Consider the following 22,004-nt stretch of genomic DNA (forward strand, 5'->3'; position numbering starts at 1 on the left):
GGCCCTCGGCTTTATCCTGCCTGGGCTGTGCGTCAAGATGACCTGTGTCCTGCGACCACATCACCAGGCCTGCTGAGCTGCCGTGTGCAGGGTAGCGAGGACGATCCCCTCAGGGTGCCGGGCAGGCAGATGGGAACAGGCACAGCTCTCCTGTAACTGGTGGTGGGACTTAGGGGTCAGCCAGCCTCCCGCTGAACTCCCTGGCCGGCCCTGCCCCTGCTGTCCCTTCCCCAGGACTCGAGGTCCCCAAGGAAGGGAGAGACCAGCCCGGCTTGTCCAGCTAGGGGGAGTGCAGGAGCCCAGACTCCGTCCCCACAGGGTAGGAAAACCCTCCGGCCCCCTGTGCTTTACTGAACTGGGGCCTCCCAGCCATGCCAGGGAGCACTCTGGCCTCGGGCTGCAGCCAAGGTGTGCGTGTGTTTTCCAGGGTCTATTTAAGATAAAGCAGCTTTGGGTGGCAGTGGAAGCAGGTCCTCTTGGGGGCAGTGTCCCACGGCCACTGCCCAGGCTGGACAGTCATGCACACGCTGTGTGAGCTGTTGGAGGCGTGTAGGGTGGCCACCGACATGCACAGTGACTGCCCAGCCCTGGATCTCAAAGGACAGAATACTAGCATTTCAGAAAAAGATCAGTCTCTTAGCGGCACCGCGGGTTGGGTGGAGGACAGTGTAGGCCCCGGGGCAGTTCCCCGCCTGGCAAGAGGGGCCCCCGGCAGGTGCTCAGTGAGTGTCTGCTCTCCTGGCCCAGGCTGGCTGCTTCTGGACAGGATCCGGGGCTTCTGCCCACTAGGAAGATGGCCCGCCACACACCACTGCTCTCCCAGGCCGAGGGACGTCCCGGAAAATGCCAGGCAGGGCCAGGAGCTGTTCCTTTTAACAATGGCACAAGAGCCATGTCCCGCTGGTGGGGGGTGGGGGCTCCACTGGAGGCGGGGGGAGGTTGGCATGTCCATGGGGCCCAGGATGACCAGCTAAGCTCCAGGCCTACCACGGGCCTGGGGCTCTGGGAGAGGTGGGCCGTGTGCTGACAGTCCAAGAGGCTCAGGTATTCAAGGGTGGCCAGCCAGCCTCTGGGTGCTCCCTGCTGCCTGGGCCCCCTCCGTGTTCAGCCGGGGCCTGTGGGCTCCCACCGCCGAAGTTCCGAGGGTCTGGTGGGGAAGGGAGGCGCCTCCTCAGCTTCTGGGTGCCCGGGGGGCAGCCCAGGGAAGAGGGAGGTAGGCTGCTAGGAGGCGAGCGTGCAACATGGTAGCCCTGGCTGGGGGCAGGGCCGGGTAGGCAGCCCAGTAGGGGGCCAGTCAGAGCCCCAGGCGTCGTCAGAGTGGCCGCAGCCTCGCGCCCCAGCCAAGTTGGTAGGCTTCGTCAGAGGGACACCTGCCCCACCCTGAGAACTTTGGCCAGCCAAGGGCCAGCAGAGCCCTGGGCCTGTCCTTTCCCAGGACAGGACGGAAGCAGAGGCCTAGAAGAAGGCAGGGGACACAGCCCAGTCCCTCGTGCTCCCCTGCCCTCGAGCCCCCCAGGACACCTGGGGACAGATGCACTTACTCCAGTAGGCGCTGCCCCTGGCCAGCACATCGGCCATGGAGGAGAGGAGCACCGTGCAGTAGTTGACCTGGGGGAGGAGAGGCCGAGCCCCGCCCTCAGGACAGCGGCGCAGAGACCCCTCCCCATCCACGCCCCTCCCCTGCCAGGGCCCCCGCTGCCCTCTGGTGGCTGGGTGGCTCCAGCACGGTGTGTGGGGAGTGGACGGGGAGGGGTCTTAAGTTGAGGACTCTCACCCCCCGAGACTGGCAGAGTGGCAGGGTCTCCCCATCAGGGAGGGGGAACTAGTACTGAGCCCCCAGCTCCTCCTCCCCGCCCCAGCTTGCCTGCTGAGCTGGCGCTAGGCCCCTGCCCGCCACAGGAGGGCGCTCTGGTTTGCCCGCCTACCTGTGACTCCAGACGCTTGACCCGCTTTTCTTGCTCTCTCAGCCCCGCGAGGTACTTGGCTACTGAGTTCACCCTGTGGCAGAAGCAAGTGGGCAGCAGGCCGCTGGTGGCAGGGGCGTCCCTGTTTGGAGGTCCTTCCCGTCCTCCCCCATCCCATTGCCCAGGCCCTTCGGGTGGGTGTGGGGTCACTGAGCCTCTGTGGGTGCCTGAGTTAAGGGTGCTCTGGACCCTGGGGGCTGGGTGCAGGGCACAGTGGGGGCGGGGCCTCTCCAGCAGTAGGGGCAGGCAGGCAGGAACCTGGGTCTGCAGGGAGGGCTAGAGAGGAGGAGCAAGGGGGCTTTCCAGCCCAGGACCCGAGAGCGGGAGGGACACCACGAGTATTGGCCCGCGTTCCCCAGACGCCGGGCAGGCCAGGCCCCAGAGAGCCCTGAGCGGGGCCGGGAGGCTGCGTGCGGAGCCACGTCCCTGCCCCTGTTGGCCCAGCTCGGATCCTGTGACATGAGAGGGCCCCATGCAGCTTGAAGTCAGCCTGAGCCCAACAGTGACCCTGACAAAGGTCCCAGTGTCCACCAGCTCGAGGGTGCTGCCCTCAGGAGGCGGGCCCTGCACCAGCTGGCCGGCACCTCCCTGCACCCTGCAGGGCCACCTGCGTCCACCCTGAGCAGCGCCCTGGGCTCCGCGCCCCCGCCGCGCACCTGTGCGCCGTCTTCCGCAGCAGCTCCTCCCCGCTGTCCTTCCTCCGCTTCTCCGTCTTGCTCAGGAAGTTCTCCTTCTGAACTGCCTCCCAGGTGACCATCTTCTGGTCCAGGGGCTCCGGCAGGTCCCTCTCTGGGAAGGCCGGGGCAGCCTCAGGGGCAGAGCCCGGGCCGGGCAGAAGGCGCCCCCCCCCGCAGCAGGCGCGAGGTGGCGGGCAGAGCCGGCCCAGCTGCGGGGCCCTCGGGGCCCCGCCCCCGCCCCCGCGCCGCGCCCTGCGCCAGGCCTCACCCAGGCGTGCCCGCTTCTGCTCAGCCTGCTTCCGGGAGACCCTCTTGAGCACCAGGCTCAGGTGGCTCAGGACGATGAAGGGAGGCGCCAGGGCGGGCCGCTCCTGGTACTCCGCAATGAGGTGGTAGCGTTGGAACTTCCAGAACGTGTCCGCGTTGCCCTGCACCACCTGGAACGTGTAGCTGCGGACGGGCGTGGGCGGCGGTGGGCACCAGCCCCATGTCCCTGCCCCGTCTGCGAACCCGGAGGAGCCCCCACCTCCTGTGGTTTCTCTCTGTGGGCTGTGTCTAGAGTGGGCCTCGCTCATCCAGGGTCGTCCATGGCCCCTTCTGCTGCAGCCTTCGCAGACCCGGGCCGACCTCTGGGAGCAGAGGTGGCAGGGAGGAGGGCGGCGGTGGGGCGGGCGCTCGGGAAGGAATCACCCCCCACCATCACCATCACCACCACCACCACGCACGCTCACCCACCTGCCTGCCCTGCACCACTTCCTCGGTGCCCTCCCCTCCCTCTGCCTGCACTCCAGGCCCACCCGAAGGGGAGCCAATGTTTTGGGTTGACACCCCACATCCAGGCCTCTACCGGCACAGGTCTCAGCCCCTTCTGGGGGCGGAGGGGCCAGCAGGTCTGGGCCAGGGGCTGCTGGAACCAAGGGCATTGGTTGCCGGGATCACCAAGCCCCCACGTGGACAGAGCAGGGGCACAGCGGGCACCTGAACATGGCGATGAGTAGGTTCATGAGCAGCACGTTGGTGACCAGCAGGAAGGTGACCAGCAGGAGGATGACCAGCCAGTTGGCGTAGAGGTTGGGGCAGGAGGGCGAGTCCTCCAGGAGCAGGGGGTGCACGGAGCAGTTCACGCGGGCTTCTAGGTGGGGGGGAGCGCGAGCTGAGTGCAAGTGCCCTCAGGGGCCCAGAGCTTTGTCCTGGGGTCGAGGCCGCCCCGGGACAGAGGGCCGGTTGGGCGAACAGATCTGTGGTTTCCCAGCTGGCCTTAGCACTCAAAGTCCCTGTTGCAGGACACCCCTGTCCCCATGGTCGGCCTGATGGTGCTGGTCCCACCTCCCCACCTCTGCCGGGCCGAGGTCATGGCCAGGGCTGCAAGCTCTGGAGGCCTGCCTGGAGGACGCCGGTTTCTGCTGGTTGCTTCGTAGGTCACCCCCCAACCCCCACCACAAGGCTCTGCTCAAAGCAGGTTTAGGGGTTGCTGGTGGAGTGTCTCCTGCAGGACTTCTCAGGGCCTTTAAAGCACTAATTCCAGCCACAGGACTCAGCTGGGGGCAAGTCTGCCCCATTTCCAGAGCGCAGGGAGCCGGACCACCCTCCACGCCTGTTGCCGCAGGCACAGTGGGCGAGCTGCCCGAAGCACGCTCTGGTTTCTGGTTGGGGCGCGGCGGCAGTGAGCGCCCTGGTCTGAGCTCCTCCTCGCACCAGGCCAGCATCCCTTAGGGCCCCGCGGGCCCCAGCTCTTGCCTCCATCCCTGCAAGGCTCAGGTGGCTCAGCCCTGGACCCCCAGCCGCCCCAGGAGCAAGGAGGAAGGTGCAGGTGGAAGCCGGGGTAGGGAGCAGGTGGGATGGGGGGCCCAGAGTGCGGGGCGCCTCTCCAGCAGGAGGGGACTTGTGGCCCTGGTTGCTGCCCTCCACTGGCAGAGTGTGTGCGTGTGTGTGTGTGTGTGTGTGTGTGTGTGTGTGGACCCACGCACACGCCTGCACATTGGACTCCTGCTGTGAGGGCCCCTCCCAGGCTTCGTGCTGTGACTGAGTCCGGGTGGCACGGGGCTCTCATCTCCGTCTCCGCGCGTGCCTGCGTCCCCGGGCAGGCCGTCCTGAGTGTGTTCCACACGTACCCTGCCGCCGCCCGCCTGACTCTGTGACCTTCCGCTCTCCCTCCAGAGCCCCTAGAGGCGGGCCGGGGCCAGGCCTGGAAGGGTGTTTGTGAAGCAGTAAATCTGTCCGGCTCATGGTAACGAGATCCCTGTGTCTCCCCTGTGACTCTCAAAGGCGCCACCAGGCCCGGCTGGGAAATAAGTTGTCCTTGGGGCCTGGAGCCCAGAGCAGGAGCTCCGCGTGGATGCTCAGCCCCGCTCCCACAGGCTTGTGTGCAGACAGGGGGCAGGGCGGCCCACGGGACCGGGACCAGGACCGGACACAGGCTGGGGGCCTGCCTTCCCCCTCTCCCACCCCGCAGCATGGTGGGCTCACACAGAGCAGCCAGGCTGGGGGGGTCACCCTGAGAGGCCAGCAGGGAAAGGGAACTGCCCGGGACCCTCGGGGAGCTGGCCCCGGCCTGGCCCTGATCACAGACTTTCCACTGTGGGACTTAGTCTGGCAGCCACAGGGGTGCTTCAGGCTTGGACCCCTGGGAGTCTGCACTCCCTCTGTCCTGCCCAGGTGTGCCACACCAGCGTTCCCCCATACCAGCAACCCCCACACCCCTGCCTGGTCCTGAGGGTGCTTGCCTCACTCCCCTCCTCCTGGGGACGCGGGCAGTGTAGGGGTCACGGCACATTTCCCAGCAGGGGCCATATGGTGAGGGTGGGAGGCGCTGGAGGGCAGGCAGGTTCTGGTTAAATTAATAGACTGGAAAACTGAAAACTGATGCCCGTGGATAAGCAAACACTGAACATGGCACGGGGGTGGAGGGGGTGGTGCTGAGAAAACAGCCGAGGAAATGGGCCTGCAGAACAGCCAACCCAATTAGGAGGCAATTTCCGTGACCGCACGGCCCCCTCCCCATCCTGCTGGCCTGTTTGCTTCAGTCACGTCCTCATCCCATTGGCAAATATTTACCAGGTCGTGGGCGCTGACCTGACCCCATTAACTGCAGTGGCCTCGGTCAGGCCTCAGCGACAGCGTGCCCGTGATCGCCCTGTGGGCCCCGGTGGCCTCAGTCTGACACCGGCCCTGGTGAATGATTCCTCCACCCCGGCTCCCCACCCCAGGAGGGCCCCGTGGGGCTGCTGGCCCAGGCCTAACACTGGGCCCTGGCTGCTGGCTCACCTTCCTTGAGGGCTGGTCCCCTCTCCTCCTCACTGAACCCCAGCAGCTCAGGGCCTGCACAGGTGTCCCACCCCCACCCCAGGTCTCCCCGAGTCCCCACCACTGAACCACTCTGCCTTCCACGCTGTGCTGACTTGTCGTGGAAAGTTCTCCGAGCTGCCACCAGCCACCAGCCCCAGCCCCGAGCAGGGGCCGCCCTGCAGACACTCACACCCTCAGACAGGCCACATATACCCCTGTTGGGTGGGTCCCCCCAGAAAACAAGGATGCCACCAGGAGTGGCCTCCCAGCTGAGTGACCTTTCCGGCAGGCAGGTCAGGGGCTGGGTGTGGGGCCAGTGAGTACACAGGGGAGGCAGGGAGCCCTGCTGCCCAGCAGGGGGCCAGCCGGAGGAGCCCAGACCCCAGGGGTGGACTGGCATGTTCCCCTCTGCGTCCGTAGTGCCAACCTGTCCCTCCACCTGGCGAAGCCTGTCCCCGGCCTCCCTGCCAGGCTGCCCTCTCCGTCGGCCGCCTCTCCCCTCCTGGTGTCTCAGTCTCCAGCCTGGGGCCCAAGGCTGGGGCCTCCACAACTGACACACGCCAGCCTGGAGCTGTACCCTGGCTGGCCCTGGCCCCGGGCAGGTGCACGGGCCTCAGGGACGTCCCTGCTCTCAGCTAGCACCAAGCCAGGATCTCACATGACTCCCAAAGGCCCCTCTCAGGGGCCACATGTCCAGGGCCTTAGGAACTTCCATGGACTGGCCTCGGTTCACTACACCCTGGGGTGGGGGTCCTACTGCAAAGTGGCACAGAGGAGCCCCTGGCCCGGCGCCCGGCGTGCGCTGACCATCGATCTCGTCCAGTGGGATCTGTCCAAAGATCTGCAGGTACGGCCGGTAGAGCACGCGGCGGAAGATCCACTCGAGGCGGCCGTCGTGGGGGTGCAGCAGCGCCTGGGTGGTCACGCCGTAGGCCACCAGCCACACGCTCAGGAAGAAGAGGAAGAAAAAGACGTCCTTCATCTCCACAGGGGGGTTGGGGGGAGAGAAGCATCAGCAGCCGCCTGGCCGGGGGGCCGTGGTGCCCCCAGCCCTGGGCGGGGCTCACCATCCGCTCCACGATGATGATCTTGGGGCCCAGCTGCTTGTGGATGGCGAAGATGTGGATGAGCCGGAGCGTGAACACCATGAAGTCGATGGCGAGGACGGTGCGGCCAGCCTCGAACACCGAGGGCAGCATCCTGGGGGCGGGGGACGGCAGGCCGGACGGCTACAGGGGCCGGAGGGGTAAGGGGGCCCCCCCCAGGACACACAGCCCCGGGGGCCGGGGACGCATGGGATTTCTGAGGCCAGAGTGAGTCCACCCTGCCCCCAGGCCCCCGGCTGGCCCCCCAAGGCCTCTGGGCCCCACACACCTGCAGGTGACACCGACGATGAACAGGAAGATGGCCGCCATGTCACACTTGTTCCAGTTGTCCTCCACGTAGAGCGTGAACTTCTTCAACAGGTGCGTGTCCTCGTCAGTGAAGAAGCCCTGGTGGGGGCGGGACAGTCCTCGCTGGGGACACCCCCACCCAGACCAGGCCGTGAGCGGCAGGGAGTGGGGCTCGGCGGGCCGGGCCCACCACCCACCTGCCGGATCTCCTCCAGCACCAGCGTGAAGACCCAGAAGTACAGGGCGATCTCGGGCCCTGACGGCCCCTGGGGAGGCGGCCTGAAGTCCACCAGCAGCACGTGGGCGAACAGGAAGAGGAAGGTGAAGTACATGGCCACGTTGCCCAGAAACACGGTCACGGGCGCCCCCCAGAACTTCCGCCAGCGCGTGAGCAGGAAGGCCGCCCGGGGGCCTCGGCCACTCCGAGTCCTCGGCGCCTCAGCCAGCTCCGCCACCCTGCGCCACGGAGGGGGCCACGGCCAGGGGTGAGGTGGGCGGCCCAGGCCCCCGGAGCCTCGCCTCTGCCCACCGTCCTCTGGGCCCTCACCGGCTGCCCGGGCGGCAGAGCAGGCTCTTCTCCGTGTCCAGGCTGTCCAGCTCCTGCAGGTCCTCCAGTCCTGTCCTGAGGGAGGCCTCCTCACTGGGAGCACAAGGGACCCTCAGGGCCATGGGAAGGGCACCCAAAGGCATGCACTTGGTCCGAGCGCCCGGCCAGCAAAGGCGGTGCTGGACGCACTGAGAAGGGACACAGGTGGAGGTGGGCATAGGGCCACAGGGATGCTGGACTCGGGGGACCCGGACATGCCGCCACCAGCACCAGCATGCCCAGGGCCCCCAGTGGCTCTGGCAAGCCGGCTGACGGACCTGAAGGTGATGAGGTTGGTGTAGACGAGGGCCGGGCAGAGGAAGGCGCCCAGCAGCCGCAGGACGGGCGTGCCAGAGGCCATGTCCCCCCACCAGATCTTGGTCAGGAAGGCCTGAAATAAAGGCAGGGCTGTGGACCCCCCCATCTCCACACCTTCGCCCCACTGTGTACCAGGCCTGCCTGGCAAGCTTTGGCCAAAGCATCCCCCACCCTGGCCCTGCCTCCCAAAGCCCCGCAGCCTCCATCCCAGTGGGGAAGAACGTTCCATGGGGGGACACCAGGCTCGGGGGCGGGGATGGGGAAGGGCATAGCTGAGGAAGTGGCGTTTCTGCGGAGACCAGAGGTGGAGAAAGGGGCAAGTGGGAAGAGTGGCGGGCAGAGGGAGCTGGGCGGGTGCCTTCCCGGAATGCAGCAGCCCCTCCCGGGCCCCCACCCTACACAGCCGAGATGCGGGCAGCGAAGCGGGACAGCTGCCGGCCAGGGGAGGGAGTGAGGGAGGTCAGCTGGGCCCCTCCTGTCTGCCTGTCACCGAGCAAGACCTGACGGGGCCTTCCCGGAACAGACCTCCTCCCCCGTGTCCTCCACCTGCCTCTTGTTTGTGGAAAACTTTGGCCTCCTAGGCCTCCCCCACGGTCCAAAGAGTAAAGTTAATCAGAGCAGTGAGAAAATGCGGAAAGGAAAACAGGCCAGCAAGACACAATTATAATAGCTCAGCCATTAAACAGAGTCAAGGGCCTTGAATTCCTCCTCAGGGGCTGCAGATACTATTCTGAGCCACGTCCTTGGAGCTGTTTTGCAGCTACTGAACCCCCGCCAGGTGGAAGAAGCTAACTGTGTGCTGCTCACCAGCACGGGGACCCCGGACCGGCTGGAACCAGAGGGCTGGTGATGCTGACCCCCGATTCCCTCTCCACCAGCCAATCAGAAGAATGTCCACGGGCTGAGCATGCACCCCACGACCCCCCTCCCTCACGCTGTCTTCAGCCTTCGGGATAGGGGGTTCGGGCCCTTCGAACACTAGCTTCCCTGACTCCTTGCTTGGCACCTGCAGTCAACGCTGAGCCTTCCTTCACCATAACCCGGGGTCAGTAGACTGGCTTCCCTGCGCGCGGGCGAGTGGACCCCAGCTTGGCTCGGCGACGTGCCACCCGCCTCGCCCCCACCAGCCCTCCCCGAGGCGGCCGCTCACCTGCACGCCATCGTGAGCGAAGAAGGCCTTGGTGTCGGCCTCGGCGGCCAGGTGCAGGCAGGTGGTCCTGCTCCAGCCGCGGTTCCGGCGCACCAGCAGGGCGAAGGCGCGCTCCTCGCTGCTGCCGTAGCACTCGGAGAACAGGTCTGCCGAGGGCGCGCCGCTGCCACGGTGCCAACGCCCGGCCCCGCCCGGCCCCCCCCCCCCCGCCTCGGGCCGGGCGCTTGCCCTGTGCCCACCTCCCAGGGGGCTGGTGAGGCCGGGGAGGGGCCAGCCGGGCCTGCGTGCCACGTGGAGGCTGGCCGTCCCCGCCCGGCCTCCCCCGCCAGGGCCGTGGGCGCCTCCCTCTCCCCAAGGGTCCCCGCCCGGCCTCAGGGCCCAGTGCGTGCCTGAGGCCTGGAGCTGCAAAGCCATCACCCGGGCCCGTCGGCCCCTCTGTTAGGCGTTTTGGGCCCACCTCCTCCCCTGGCTGGAGCCCACGGGCCCAGTGGAGCACAAGGCCACCCAGACGCCCGCCACGTCAGCCAGCCTGACTGCCGCCAGTGGCTCACCCAGGGCCAGCTGCTCGTACTTGGCCTCGCGCTGGGTGCGGCCCGCCTCGGCCTCCGTCTCCAGGTGGGACATCTCTTTGAGGATCTTGCAGGCGGCCAGGGCTGCTGCCACCCCTTCCTGGCCCTGGGAGACGGGGTCTGAGGAGGCCGGCCCGCCTCCCCACCCTTCCCTGGGGACCACCCAGGACCCCTCCGGATAGCCGCTCACCATGGCCCAGAAGTAGGTGGCCATCTCATGGCGACTCAGCAGCACGGCCCACAGGAACAGGTCCCTCCAGGGGTTCTCGCTTCTCTGGTTCAGGTCCAGCAGCCACTTCTGGCCCATGGGCCGCCTGGCCGGGGCCCTCTCCTGGAGGACAGGGACGTCAGCCTGCAGCGGGGGTCCCCGCCTGCCCCTCAACGGCCTCACTCACCACCTGGTAGAGCCCGCGGCAGGCATCGTGCAGGAAGTCCTTGAGCACGCGGGACACCTCGTGCAGAGAGAAGGCGGGCGGCCCGGCGGGCAGCTCCCGGGCCTGCTGGGAGCCCAGGCCGGCCAGCGTCAGCCGGCCCTCCTCGTGCTTGCGCTGCAGCAGGTCGAAGAGCAGGCTCCTGGGGGGGATGCAGCGGTAGAGCTGCTCCAGGCGCCCATAGGTCAGGAAGTCGGCCACGTCGGCGCCGTTGTCCACGAAGAGGCGCACGAACTCGGGCTTGTTGCTCACCAGCGCGTCCATCAGCACCTCCTCCAGGTCGCGGGACTGGGCCACACCAGGGGGAGGGTGAGAGGGAGCCGGGGAGCGGGGTGACCACCAGGAGGGCCGGCACAGACCCCCAGCTCCTGGGGACACAGCCTGTCCCTCTCGGCTGGGCCCAGCCCACCACCCACAGTAGTTCAGCCCATCCTGCCTTGGGGAGCCAATGAGTGAGGTCGCCTCCATGAGGTGCCCTGGCCTCCCCTGACCCCCATGGCCCAGCTGGGCCAGAATGGACCTGGCCAGTGGCCCTCAGGACACCACCTGCCCCCAGACCCTCGACACAGCCGCTGCCCAGTGCTGGCCAGAGTCAGGCCACCACCTTCCACTCCACGTCCCCATTGAAGATCTCGTTCTTGGCGATGTCCACGTGGTCCCAGGCCATGGCCAGCTTCAGCTCATCCAGGTAATCCTGTGCCTCCTGGCTGTGACTCTTACAGGCTGCAGGCAGAGCAGATGGAGGGCATGAGGGCAAAGCCAGGAGCCAACCGAGCCGGTGGGCACCAGGTCCCTTGAGGTGCATCTCCTAGACACATGGCAGCTGGAACGGTGGCCTCGTTAGCACCTCTGGGTGATGGCGGGAGGCACAAGACATCGCAAGACCCCTGGGGCCGATGCTGGGAGCATCAGGACCCCAGTGGGGCCCCAGGGATGAGCAGAGTAGGGGAGGGAGAAGGCAGCCTATCTGGAGGAGCCCCGCCCTCAAGTGTGTCCCTCTTCCTGCCTGGGCCTGTGTCCGTGGCCAGCAGTCAGCCCCTGAGTAAGTGTCTGTGTCCAGTAAGAAACACATTGAGAGCTGTAATGGCAGAGACTCTGGAAAATATATATGATTTTCATTTCACTATGTATATGTGTATGTACATGTATAACTGAATCGCTTTGCTGGACTCCTGTACTACTAACACTGTAGATTGACTACACTTCAATAGAAAACAAGAATTATTTAAAAAAAGGAAAAGAAGCACATCGATTGACAGCCAAAAAGTGGGGACAAGCCAAGCGTCCATCAACAGGGAAAGAGGGAGACAAAAGGTGGGCTATACTCAGCCTTAAAAAGCAGCGAGGCCCTGACCCAGGCGACGAAGGAGATGACCCCAAAACCTCGTGCTCAGCAAGAGAAGTCAGACCCCAAGGCCACGTCGTGCGTGGTCCCATGCATAGGAAGTGCCCTGACTAGCCAAATCCATAGAGACAGGCAGTAGTTCAGCAGTTGCCCGGGGCTGGGGGACGTGGGGAGTGACTAACGGGGGTCTGTGGGGTGATGAACATGCTCTGGAGTCAGTGGTAAAGGCTTCACACCCTTGTGAAAATACTAAACCCACTGAATGGAACGCTTAAAGTAGTCTTCAAAACTGTGATAAAATGTATCTAATGTAAAACGTGCCAAATACGGACTGTCTCATGGATTTGCACGTCATCCTTGCACGGAGGCCTTGGTGGTCTCTGTGTTGCCCCAGTTTTGTTACATGTGACGCCAAGGCCAGCACTGACTGGTACACACACACACACACACACACACACACACACACAAACAGAGCAGAGTGTGGCCGTCCCAGCTGTCCCGGCCACTGTCAGCCCCCGAGTGGTGGCCCTGCCCCAGGTGCAGGCCCCCAGGAGGCCCAGGCCCAGGCTGGGGCAGGGTGTGGGAGCCGCCCTTTACTGGGCACAAAGCCCTGGGCTTGGGGTGAAGGCCTCCCAGCAGGCCAGCAGACAGGCCCTCACCTTTCACCAGTGCCTTGAGGATGACGGTGTCCAGTTCCTCGGAGCCCTCCTGCTCGAAGTCATGCACGGTCAGCAGGTGCGGGTGGGAGGTGATGTTCTGCAGCTGGGGGACACAGGACAAAGGCCCTGAAGAGGCCCCCGCAGGGTGTGTGGCATGTGATGCTGTGTCCCCCCGTGAGAAGGCAAGCCCGCCTCCCTGTCCACCCGCGCCCGCTGGGCCCAGGGCAGCCCCATCCACAGACTGGGGCTCCGCTCCGAGGGGCCTCCGCTCTGCGAGGGCCTGAGCGGGCGGGGGTGAGCCTGGGGGCTTGCAGCAAGAGGGGCTGGGCACAGAGATGGCACTGCAGGGAGCAGGGACAAGGGCCTCGACCTCCCTAACTGCAGTCTCCGTCCGGGCGGCTCATACCAGCTCTGTCCAGCGCACGATGTCCTCCCAGGAGAAGTGCTCACTTGGGAACTTCTCTTTAAACTGCTTCTCAGCTACCTGGGGCACCAGGAGGTGGGGCTGGTTCATCAGGGCAGCGAGCACGTCAGCGATGCCCCCTGAGCCCGCCAGGATCAGCCACGGGGCGGCCTGCTCCACAGCCCTGGAAATCCTCTGAGGCGGGCGGGGAGGAAGGGCCGACCCTGAGCAGCTCCAGGCACGGAACCTGTCCCGGAGGGGCAGGCCCTCAGGGGGCCCCCACCTGCCACCTGGCCCTACCTCCAGGGTGCTGGGGTCACCGTTGACCAGCAGACAGAGGACGGGGATCTCAATGCTGCTGGTGCCTGCGGATGGAGCACGAGGGAGGTCCACCCAGGTGCTCGGCAGGCCGAGTGGAGACCCTGGGAGCCAACCTGGGCGGTGACTCCTCCCCTGCCCCGAGCCTCAGACCACCATCCTGCCATGCTTCTGGGCAAATTCCAGCTAGAGGCTTTTTCTAGTGAAGTGTGGGCTCCAGGCTGCCCCATCGCCAGGGACAGAGACCCCAGCCCCACACCCCACCATCTGATATGGCCACTTTGTGGCTATTTAAATGGGAAGGTAACGTAAGTGATGTTGGCCATTTGGTCCCTGGCCACACCAGCCACTGTCTGAGTGCCCGGCATCTCTCCCCATCAGGACAGAGAGCTCTGCTGACGGCACCGCCAGGTCATCGGAGACCCATGGAGCACATCGAGGATGCAAAGGAGGGTCACTGGTCAGTTTCTTTCCCAAGCAAACCGGAAATGAGACTTCAGATGTGAAGCCCCTCAGAGAAGCCTGGACCTGCCTGGCCTGCAGTGTGGGCGGAGCTGGGCAAACGGCCCAGGGAGGACCCGGGGCAGGCGGGACCACCCCACCCTGGAAGGCGCCTCCAAAGGCACCTCCTGCTTGAATGCTGAGGACAGGCAGGGTGCGCAGGTCACGGAACCGCATCTGTGTGGCTTTGGTTGTGTTTTCATTTTTAAAGAACCCTAAGTTGACAAATAGTTCATATTGTTTATAAATATCATAAGCAATTAGATATCTTGTTTATAAATATTAGTTGTGCTCCAGTCCAAGGGCAAGTCCAGCTTTCAAGCCGGCCACTGGTCACAGTGGTGCCCATTCCTCGGGCAACACTGCCCCCTGGTGGCTCATACCTCATGGCTGGTGGTGGGAAACAGGCCTCTTAGAACTTGCAAAGCTATCTCATCTTCCCAAAGCCCGGGACCACACCCAGAGCCTCTGGGTAGGGGAGCCCCACTGGGCACAGACCTGCAACCTCTCTGCCTCCTGACGGAAATGTCACCGCCTGGCAGGGCTACTCCCCCCAGATGCGCCCCCATTGCCCTGGCCACAGCTCCCCACACCAGGCCCCCAAATGGCCCAGGTCTCAACACTCTAGCACCCTCAGTGCCTTCAGCCTGGAATGCCCTTCCCTGGCCGCCCTGGAGGTCCTTCCAGCCCTGCCCACACACGTGCCGCCGTGCTCCCTGGCGGCCTCCCGGGCAGCCGGCAGGGCCTCACCCCCATGGCAGGTCCTCTGCTCCGAGATGTGCCTCTCCAGCCTTAGCCGCAGCTCCGTGGGCCCGTCGCCTTTCCCAGGGGGCCCCGGCTCCACCAGGATGAAGTAGGCGTGGTTGTTGTCCAGGGAGCAGAGGGGGCCCTGGCCGCCACCTTCGTCCATGGGGTAGTGGACCAGGCTGTCCTCCTGGGTCCCCCAGGCGCACTGTGAGACCTGGGCCCCCTCCCCCAGACAGAGGGAGGGCTGGGCAGCTGGTGCCAGGGGCCCAGGGGCAGGTGCAGGGAGGAGACCCTCTAGACAGAACCCAGGGCTCCTCTCACGGGCTGCCTGGGCCTCCTCTGGACTGGCCTTAGGCCTCTCCCCCAGTTGAGAGTAGATGCCACATGTCCAGGGTCGGTGGCCAAGCTGGGCATTTGGGCACTGATCCTGTGTGGAGTCCTTGGAGCCCAAGTCCCCCATCCCAGGTCTGTGCTGGCTGGGAGCCTGACAGCCCCTCCTGAAGCTGTGATGCTGGGCGATGCTGCCACCTGCTGGCCGTGTGCTGGGTGCTGGGCACTGGGCTCCAGGCTCCGCCTCCTCCCCCTGCTCTCCCTCCTCCTCCTCTTCCCCTCCCCCTCACCCCTCTTCTGGGCGCTAACCTGGGCATCGTCCAGAACCCGACGGTGCAGCACACGGCCCAGCGAGGCGATGCCGATGGCCACCACGCGAGACTTGGTGGACGTGCTGGCCAGTGAGTGGTCGCGCACAGCCTGCCCAACGTGCCGCGCGAGGCCCACGCGGAGCGCGCTGGTCAGGATCCAGGCACCTGGGGGCATGGGGGCTCACTGTGCCCGCAGTCCCAGGTCCTGCCCGGCTGCCGCCCAGGATCCCGCCTGCCGGCAGGGCGTCTGCTGGGAGATGGCCCGCCAGGGGCCGTCCGGACAGAACAGGCCATGATTCTGTCCAGTTCCCCTGCTGGATCAGGACCCAGTCCAGGTCCAAATCACAGAGCCCTCAGCCCAGTCTGGGTCATCAGCCTTTTGTTCTTTCGCACCATCATTTCTGCGGGCGGAGGGCTCTGAAGCCCCACATCCCTGGCTGGCTTTTCTGAAGGCCCAGCTGGCCTGAAGACAGAGCCCAGTAACTTGACTCTGGCCCCGGTGACTGGTGGGCCAGATTGCTCCCACCATAGAGGCCCATGTGGGCAGCGGGGTATAGAAATTGTCACTGCCCCGGGTGTCTGGCTGAGGCTGGCGGGCCCCACAAGGAGAGGGGCGAGGCACAGTGTGGTCGGGTCCTCCTGGGGGAGGCTCTGGGCCTGGGGGCCCCTCAGCCCCTCTGCTGTATCCCCAGGAGCTGCTCCCACTGCCAGCCACGAAGGGAGGGCAACCATGGGGACCGTGGCCAAAGGACAGCACGGGTTCGGGGGCCGCGGGGGCCCTGGCCCGCAGCTGGGCCCCACCTGTGCTCTGAGCCGCCTTCACCAGCCCCTTCCGCAGGACGTCCCGCAGCCAGGACTTCATGGTGAAAGGCCGCTCCTCGCCCACCAGCGACACAACCAGGTTGGGGGCCGGCAGGTGCCACTCAGCCAGCAGGAGGTCAAAGAGCACCGAGGGCGCCATGCCGCTGGGCACCTTCACAAACTGCAGGGCAGGGTGACCAGCGGTCTCAGGGCGGGGTTTGGGGCAGGCACAGTGCACTGACCACAGGGGACCTTGGTAAGAGAGGCCCTGGGCACCAGGCAATGGGGACGAGCCGCAGCCGGAGGTCCTGTCTTGCCCAGCTGTGTGACCCGAGCATTCCCACCCCAGTCTAGGCCTCGTATCCCATGTTCTGGACCCGCTGTACATGAGGGTAGGAGGCAGGGGCCAGAGGGAGCTGCCAGCTCCAAAATCCTGCCCACCTGGGGGCTCTGAACAGGCCCGTCAGAGAGAGCGCGGCCCGGGGAGAGCAGGCACCAGTGCTCAAGGTGCAGGGGAGGAAATGGGGCTCAGGGGTTTCGTGAGCACGTGGCGGCCGGTCACCAGGGTGCGGGGCCGGGCCTCGGCAGGGCCAGGGAGGGGCAGCCTCTTACCTTGCCTCGCTTCTTCCCAGACCCTCCAAATTCGATCTCACCCCGGCACAGACCTGGCCCCTGCCTGTCTCCAGGATCCCCGGGGCTGCCAGGACAAGTGTCCCCGGCACCTTGCATGGGGTCCACTCTGCAGGGACAGAGTCCTCTCCTGAGGGCACGAGAGGCCAGCCCTTCCTCCCTTCCTGCCCCTCGCCCCAGCCACCGTGCTGGCGGAGATGTGCCCTCCAAGAAGCCGGCCCGCCTGCGGCCCCACCCCTGCGGCTCCGTCTCTCCCGTCTGTCTGTCTGCTTGGCCCTCTTCAAGCTCCTGTTTAGTTGCCGGAGCTTCCTCAGCCCTGGGGTGGGGGATGGACGATGCATCGCGGCCCCTCTGCCTGACCCCTGAGCCCGCTACTCACCCCTCCCCGGGCACCACGAACGGGACATTCCCGGCACCACTTCTGCGAAGGCTTTGGCAGGAGGGGTCCTGGAAAACCCAAGAGCCCTGGTGGAGGTCTTGCAGCCCACCCGCCCCAGGACAGGGGCGGGGACCCTGGGTGGGCCTAGTGCCTGGGAGGAGACGGGCAGGCAGGGGAGAAGGGGAGGCCGGGGTACAGGTGCAGGGGAACCGGGGGGTCGAGGCGGCTCCGAACGGGAAGGCTCTTCCCCTCCCTGCATGCTCGCCGCCTCCAGGGACCTTCTTACTGAGTTCCCACCTCACCCCAGCCTAGCGCCACCCGCATGCCCGGGGTGATGGCACGTTCGCCCCACTCCACATGTCAGAGACTTGAGGGCTGGGGTCCCAGGACTGGCCCATGTGACAATGAGCGGGGTCCCACCAGCCTGCCCAAGCCCCCCAGCGCCTCCCGGACCCACTGCTGGCGGCTGCCAGCCGTCTGGCTCCTGCCCCCGCCCCCCAGAACCCGGCACCCACACGGGGAGCAAAGTTCCCCTCAGAGCCTCAGGAGACCCGAGAGGCCCACCCTGTGAAGCTGTCTCCCCGCCACCCGGTCCATCAGGCTGTCGGCCGCTCCCCCTTGGACGGAGGAATTTCCCGTCTTCTCCCCGGGCAGCCCCCCCGCCCGCCTCCCGGGAGGCGCCCTGGGCGGCGCCTGGCGGGCGGGGCCCTTCGTGAGGGGAGAGTGAGTCCGCTTGTGTCCCTGGGGCCAGGCCGGCCGCTGTCTCCTAGAGACGGACACCTGTGTACACAGGAGTGGTCGGCGGGAGGTGGGCAGGGCACCTCCCACTGGGTCCCCCAAAATGACGTGGCCAAGTCCTAAGTCCTGGTATCTGCGAACCTGCCTTTTGTGGGAATGAGCTCTCTGCGGACGTGATGGAGTGAAGATGAGGCCATTAGGATGGGCCCTGATCCAATGACCCAAGGGTCCTCAGAAGAAGAGGGAAGAAACCATGTGAAGACGGGGGCAGAATGGGGAGGCGGAGACGAGCCGGGACGCCTGGGCCCCAGAAGCTGGAAGAGGCAGGAAGCAGCCCTCCCTCACAGCCTCTGGAGGGCACATGGCCCTGTGACCCCGTGACGCCAGACTTCTGGCCTCCAGAGCAGGGAGGGCATCCATTCCTGTTGTTCGAAGCCACTTGTCCTAAGCCCCAGGACACCCACGTCTTCCCCCCAACACCCAGGCCTTGTCCCCAGACACCAGCCTCCAGTATGAAAAACCAGTCACCACCAGCTTGGAAAGGCTGCATTCAGATCCCGCCCCCTGCACTCCCTGCTCTGGGGGTGGGGGGCAGTGGCAGGATTTGCATCCCGCCCCACCCCCAGTTCTGTGCCTGACACCCTGGGTACCAAGAGCCTCAGGCCTGGCCCTGCCCAGGTACGGGGGTGGGTGGGGGGACCTGCAGGTGACCACAGCCCAGGGCAGCTGGACCTGGCCTGGGCTCGGGCCTCTGCAAACGCTCGCACCTCCCCTCTGCCACGCGCTGGGCTGATAACGGTGTGAGTGTCCAGGGACTGCGGTAACAACCAACCAGCCACTGGACGTCTTAAAACCACAGGAATCCATCTCCCATGGTTCTGAGGCCAGAAATCCCCAGTCACGGTGTCGCAGGTCACACTCCCTCCTGAGGGCCCAGGGCAGGGTCCTTCCTGCCTCTTCCAGCTTCGGGTCCCCAGGCCACCCTGTGCTGTGTCTCCACCACCCCACTCTCTGCCTCTGTCTTCACGTCCCCTGTCCAAATGTCCCTCTCCTTATAAGGACACCATCACTGGATTAGGGGCTCACCCTATCCCACTGTGACCTCATCTTAGCTAATTGCTTCTGCAAAGACCCTAGTTCCAAGGTTCTGGGTGGGTGTGAATTTGGGGGGCCGTGGTGGTGGCCCTCACTCCTCACAGGGCCCTGTCACCCCCGCAGTGGGATGAGCCCCCTTGCCCAGGGTATGCGTCGGGTGTGGGGTTTGGAGGCCTGGAAGACACGGACGTGCTCAGGCTTGCTCTGCTGGGGCGGGTGGCCCCTGCCGCCACCCAGGGCCCACGCCGCCTGTTTCCTCACTGACCGGGTACAGGTGGCCCTCAGCGGGCGGGGCCACAACCACCCCCCTACCCCATGTCTTGAAGCCCTGGGCCCCTGGTTTCCCACCCCAGGGAGCCCGGGGGGCATTTGGGTGCCATGCCGAGTGCCGGGGTGGCCCTGTGCCAGACACCAGGCAAATGGGGCCACAAGTGGGTAGGACATGCAAACGGCGGGATTTGCATGAACAGGTGTCCGGGTCCCTCAGTGCCTGTGGCTGGAGGAGGTGGGGGCCTGAGCAGCCGGCTGTCCTCCGTAACCCCCGCTGGCACCCTACCCCATGGCTCCCAGCAGGGAGAATGGAGGCAGCGTCTCCAGCCTCAGCCCCAAAGACACTGGGGGGGCTTCCTCGGGGGGCAGACGGCCACCCTAGTCCAAGTTCGCCAAGGAAACAGCCCCAGCACAGGTGTTGCTGGGCAGCCAGTCCCTGGGGGTCCCAGCCCAGCCTCTCCCTGGGCCGTGTGACTTGGGTGAGCCCCTCGGACTCTCAGCCCCCATCCTGCTCCCTGCGATGTGGGAGACGGCAGTGACGAGGAACAGGCACCCGAGGGGCCCAGGCTCAGCAGGCCAGCGGTCAGGCCTGCAGCCCCCCTGACTCCAGGGAGGACAGACTCCCCTGGTCCGGCCCCCAGGACCGTGGGGCCATGCTGCCTGCCCAGACCCACCCCAGCCCTGGCTTCCCAAACGCCCCTGCCTCAACCAGAGGGACCATCCCTCTGTGGCCCCAGGAAGGCAGGGCTCTCTCCACGATCCAAAGGAAACTGAGGCAGGGGCAGGAATGTGGCCCAGGGAGGGGCGCCTGCCCGGGGGCTGGCGGCTGGGGCACCTACCTGCTTGCTTCCTCCCTGGGGACCCGACATGCTGCTGCTGGCCAAGAAGCTGGGTGGAGGTGCCCACAGCCTGGCACCTGCCAGCCAGCTCTCCCGCCCTTCTCCCCGCCCACCACGTCTGGCACCTGGGCAGCCAATGCCGTGACCAGCACTGGGCACCACCTGGTCTCAGCCCGGCCAGGCCCAGAGGCCCACAGCCTTCCCCCGGCCTGGGGGGCCCAGTGGCCTCTTTGGCACAACCGGCGGCCCGGTGTCGAGGACTCGATAGAGGGCGCTCCTTCCGCGGGCTGCACCTGGGGCACCTGCGTCGCTCCCCGGCGTGTCTCACCTTCCCAGAGAGCCTGAGTTTACCTCTCCAGCAAGTGGGGACGGCTGACCCCTGTGTGTGGCCCCCTCCCCTCCTAGGGCCCCACAAAGCTGAGAGGTGTAGGCCCCCGGGGTGTGCTGTCCTGGAAGGGTGGCCTGGCTACACTAGCCATCAGGCTGTCAGCACTGCAGGTCCTGCTCGGACACTGTCCCTTCCACCAGGGGCAGGACAGGGTGGCACAGGGCCGGGACGGCACAGGGCCCTGGCTCCCATGCTGCAAGCCCTCAGGCTCCCTAACTCTAGGCCTTGGTTGCTCCGAACAATGAGGATCGGCAGCCCAGCTCCTGAGAACTTGTGGTAAGACAAAGAGAGCAGAGCCTGGATGACACGTCTGTGCGCCTCTCCCCAGAGACCCTGGACCCCCTCCCAGGGGCCCCTCATCCCCTGAGCTCGGGGGATGGTGGGGGGCCCCCGTACAGGCCAGACACCCTGGGAGCCCTAGTGGCCTCTCCAGTCTGGCCCATCAGCCACCAGAGGGCGCCCCAGGACCATAGGCAGAGTCAGGGCTGGTGGAGGTGGTCCGGCTGGCAGAGGCCAGCTTTGCCCCTGGACACCAGGGCTTTGCCTAGAGCCCACCCCGGGAGGAGAGGGGCTGTCGGAGGGTGTCTCAGAAAAGACTGGATTTCAGGTAAGCAGGGCTCCGAAATAGGGCTCCCACAAGGCCTGGGCGCCTGAGAGCCTGTGGACCAGACTCTGAGGGGAAGGGGCCAGGCTTGGGGTTCCTGGGCAGAGGGGCAGACCCAGCCCTGGCAAGGGGGTGGGACTGGGCCCCACATCCACGCTGAAAGACTAGCCTGGGCTCACACCCGCCCTGCTGGCCTGGGGTCTGGCCCTGCTGTGGGTCCTGACAGAGTCAAGGGTGTGAGGGGAGTGAGGGTCTCCCCAGACCCTCTGAGCCTGGGAGGCAGGAGGCACAGGGCCTTTGCCCTCTTCCCAGTCTCTACTCCAGTCCTGCCCTCTGCCTCTGCCTCCTGGATGCTCTTCTCCAGCCACCCCCAGCCTAGGACCCTCCCTGCCTACAACCCTCAATGGCTCCCAGTTAGTCCAACAATAAAACCCAGTCAGCAGGCCACAGCCCTGCCCTGCCTCGCCCGTTGCCTACCTCTCCAGTACCTGCTTCTCTCTTCCCACGTTACCCGGTGTCATTTTTCAGAGAGCCTCACCTTCGGAAGTGACCTTTCACTCACTTGTCTGCTTCCTGCCTGGGACTGTCAGCTCCTGAACGCTCACAGAACCAAAGCTGTTGGGTGAACAGACGAGGAAGTGAGTGAGTGGCTAGGACGAGGGGTGCGGGTCTGTGTTTCCGTGAGCCGCCGAGGGCAGAGCCTCGGGACCCGCAGGCTGCAGCCCCACGTGGGCTCAGCTCAGCCTGGGGCACTGCTGCCCGGCGGGGAGGGAGGCCCCCGGGTGCCACCTGAGCCCCCTAACACTGTTGGGGGACATCTGAGGCCTGCATACACCTGCTTTGCTTTTAGCCACCTCCATCCCCTTTGTTACAGTTGGCTCAGGGGCTGGCACCTCCCGGGACGGGACTGAGTTCATGTGACACTTCCTTTGGGGAAGAGGCCACACCAGGCAGAGCGAGAGCTCAGCCCCCAGGCCTCTGTCCCTGCGACAGCAGATCCCTCTCGGAAGCAGGCTGGCCACAGAGACCCTCTGTCTCCTGCCCCAGCGGAGGCCTGGGAAGGGGGAGGGGGTGCTGAGGGCGTCTCCAACACACACTGCGCTGCAGCTGGAGGCCCCGCCCCCGGCTGTGCTGGGTACCATGGAGCTTTATTTGTAGGCAGGCCGCAGGCCTCTGGGCCCCCTCTGCTCTTTGTCTCCCCTCCCGGAGTCTCCCTGCCGGCCTGGGGACCTCCTCCGACCCAGCACCTCCCTCGGGTCTGTGAGGGGTCTG

At 65.9% G+C, this 22,004-nt stretch overlaps 1 protein-coding gene and 1 long non-coding RNA gene across 5 annotated transcripts; one reads left to right on the forward strand and one right to left on the reverse strand.

Annotated features, from left to right (window-relative positions):
- Positions 1-615: 615 nt before the first annotated feature.
- On the reverse strand, positions 616-19,785 carry TRPM5 (transient receptor potential cation channel subfamily M member 5). Of its 4 annotated transcripts, none has more exons than XM_074371474.1 (26): positions 19,741-19,785; positions 16,799-16,866; positions 16,402-16,528; positions 15,790-15,970; positions 14,987-15,153; positions 14,351-14,534; positions 13,082-13,146; positions 12,785-12,976; positions 12,379-12,481; positions 10,979-11,097; positions 10,339-10,662; positions 10,134-10,274; positions 9,926-10,049; positions 9,375-9,520; positions 8,185-8,297; positions 7,868-7,942; positions 7,518-7,599; positions 7,301-7,419; positions 6,994-7,126; positions 6,734-6,908; positions 3,620-3,773; positions 2,910-3,091; positions 2,621-2,753; positions 1,926-1,998; positions 1,542-1,608; positions 616-1,147 (listed from the first exon to the last, which is right to left on the reverse strand). In XM_074371474.1, the coding sequence occupies exons 1-26, from the start codon at positions 19,768-19,770 to the stop codon at positions 1,041-1,043; spliced, it is 3,384 nt and encodes a 1,127-aa protein (XP_074227575.1). In that variant the 5' UTR covers positions 19,771-19,785; the 3' UTR covers positions 616-1,040. The 4 variants fall into 4 exon arrangements, with proteins under 4 accessions (XP_074227575.1, XP_074227573.1, XP_074227574.1 ...); XM_074371472.1 differs by having other exon boundaries at positions 7,518-7,776; XM_074371473.1 differs by having other exon boundaries at positions 7,868-7,960.
- LOC141578800 (uncharacterized) lies at positions 9,519-11,500 on the forward strand. Its single transcript, XR_012509481.1, has 2 exons — positions 9,519-9,989; positions 10,227-11,500. It is a non-coding gene; the product is annotated as an uncharacterized LOC141578800 (long non-coding RNA).
- Positions 19,786-22,004: the final 2,219 nt, after the last annotated feature.

Source organism: Camelus bactrianus, chromosome 10 (genome assembly GCF_048773025.1).
Source record: "Camelus bactrianus isolate YW-2024 breed Bactrian camel chromosome 10, ASM4877302v1, whole genome shotgun sequence".
NCBI classification, from domain to species: domain Eukaryota; kingdom Metazoa; phylum Chordata; class Mammalia; order Artiodactyla; family Camelidae; genus Camelus; species Camelus bactrianus.

Bases quoted from the DNA above. Each gene is read 5' to 3' on its own strand.
- TRPM5 (XM_074371471.1), bottom strand. From the start codon at position 19,770: ATGTCGGGTCCCCAGGGAGGAAGCAAGCAG. The intron at 12,482-12,784 runs GTATGAGCCGCC...TGTGTCCCCCAG, and splicing joins TCGTGCGCTGGACAGAGCTG to CTGCAGAACATCACCTCCCA. The intron at 10,275-10,338 runs GTGAGTGAGGCC...CCTGTCCTCCAG, and splicing joins GCCGCGGGCTCTACCAGGTG to GAGAGGGCCCCGGCCAGGCG.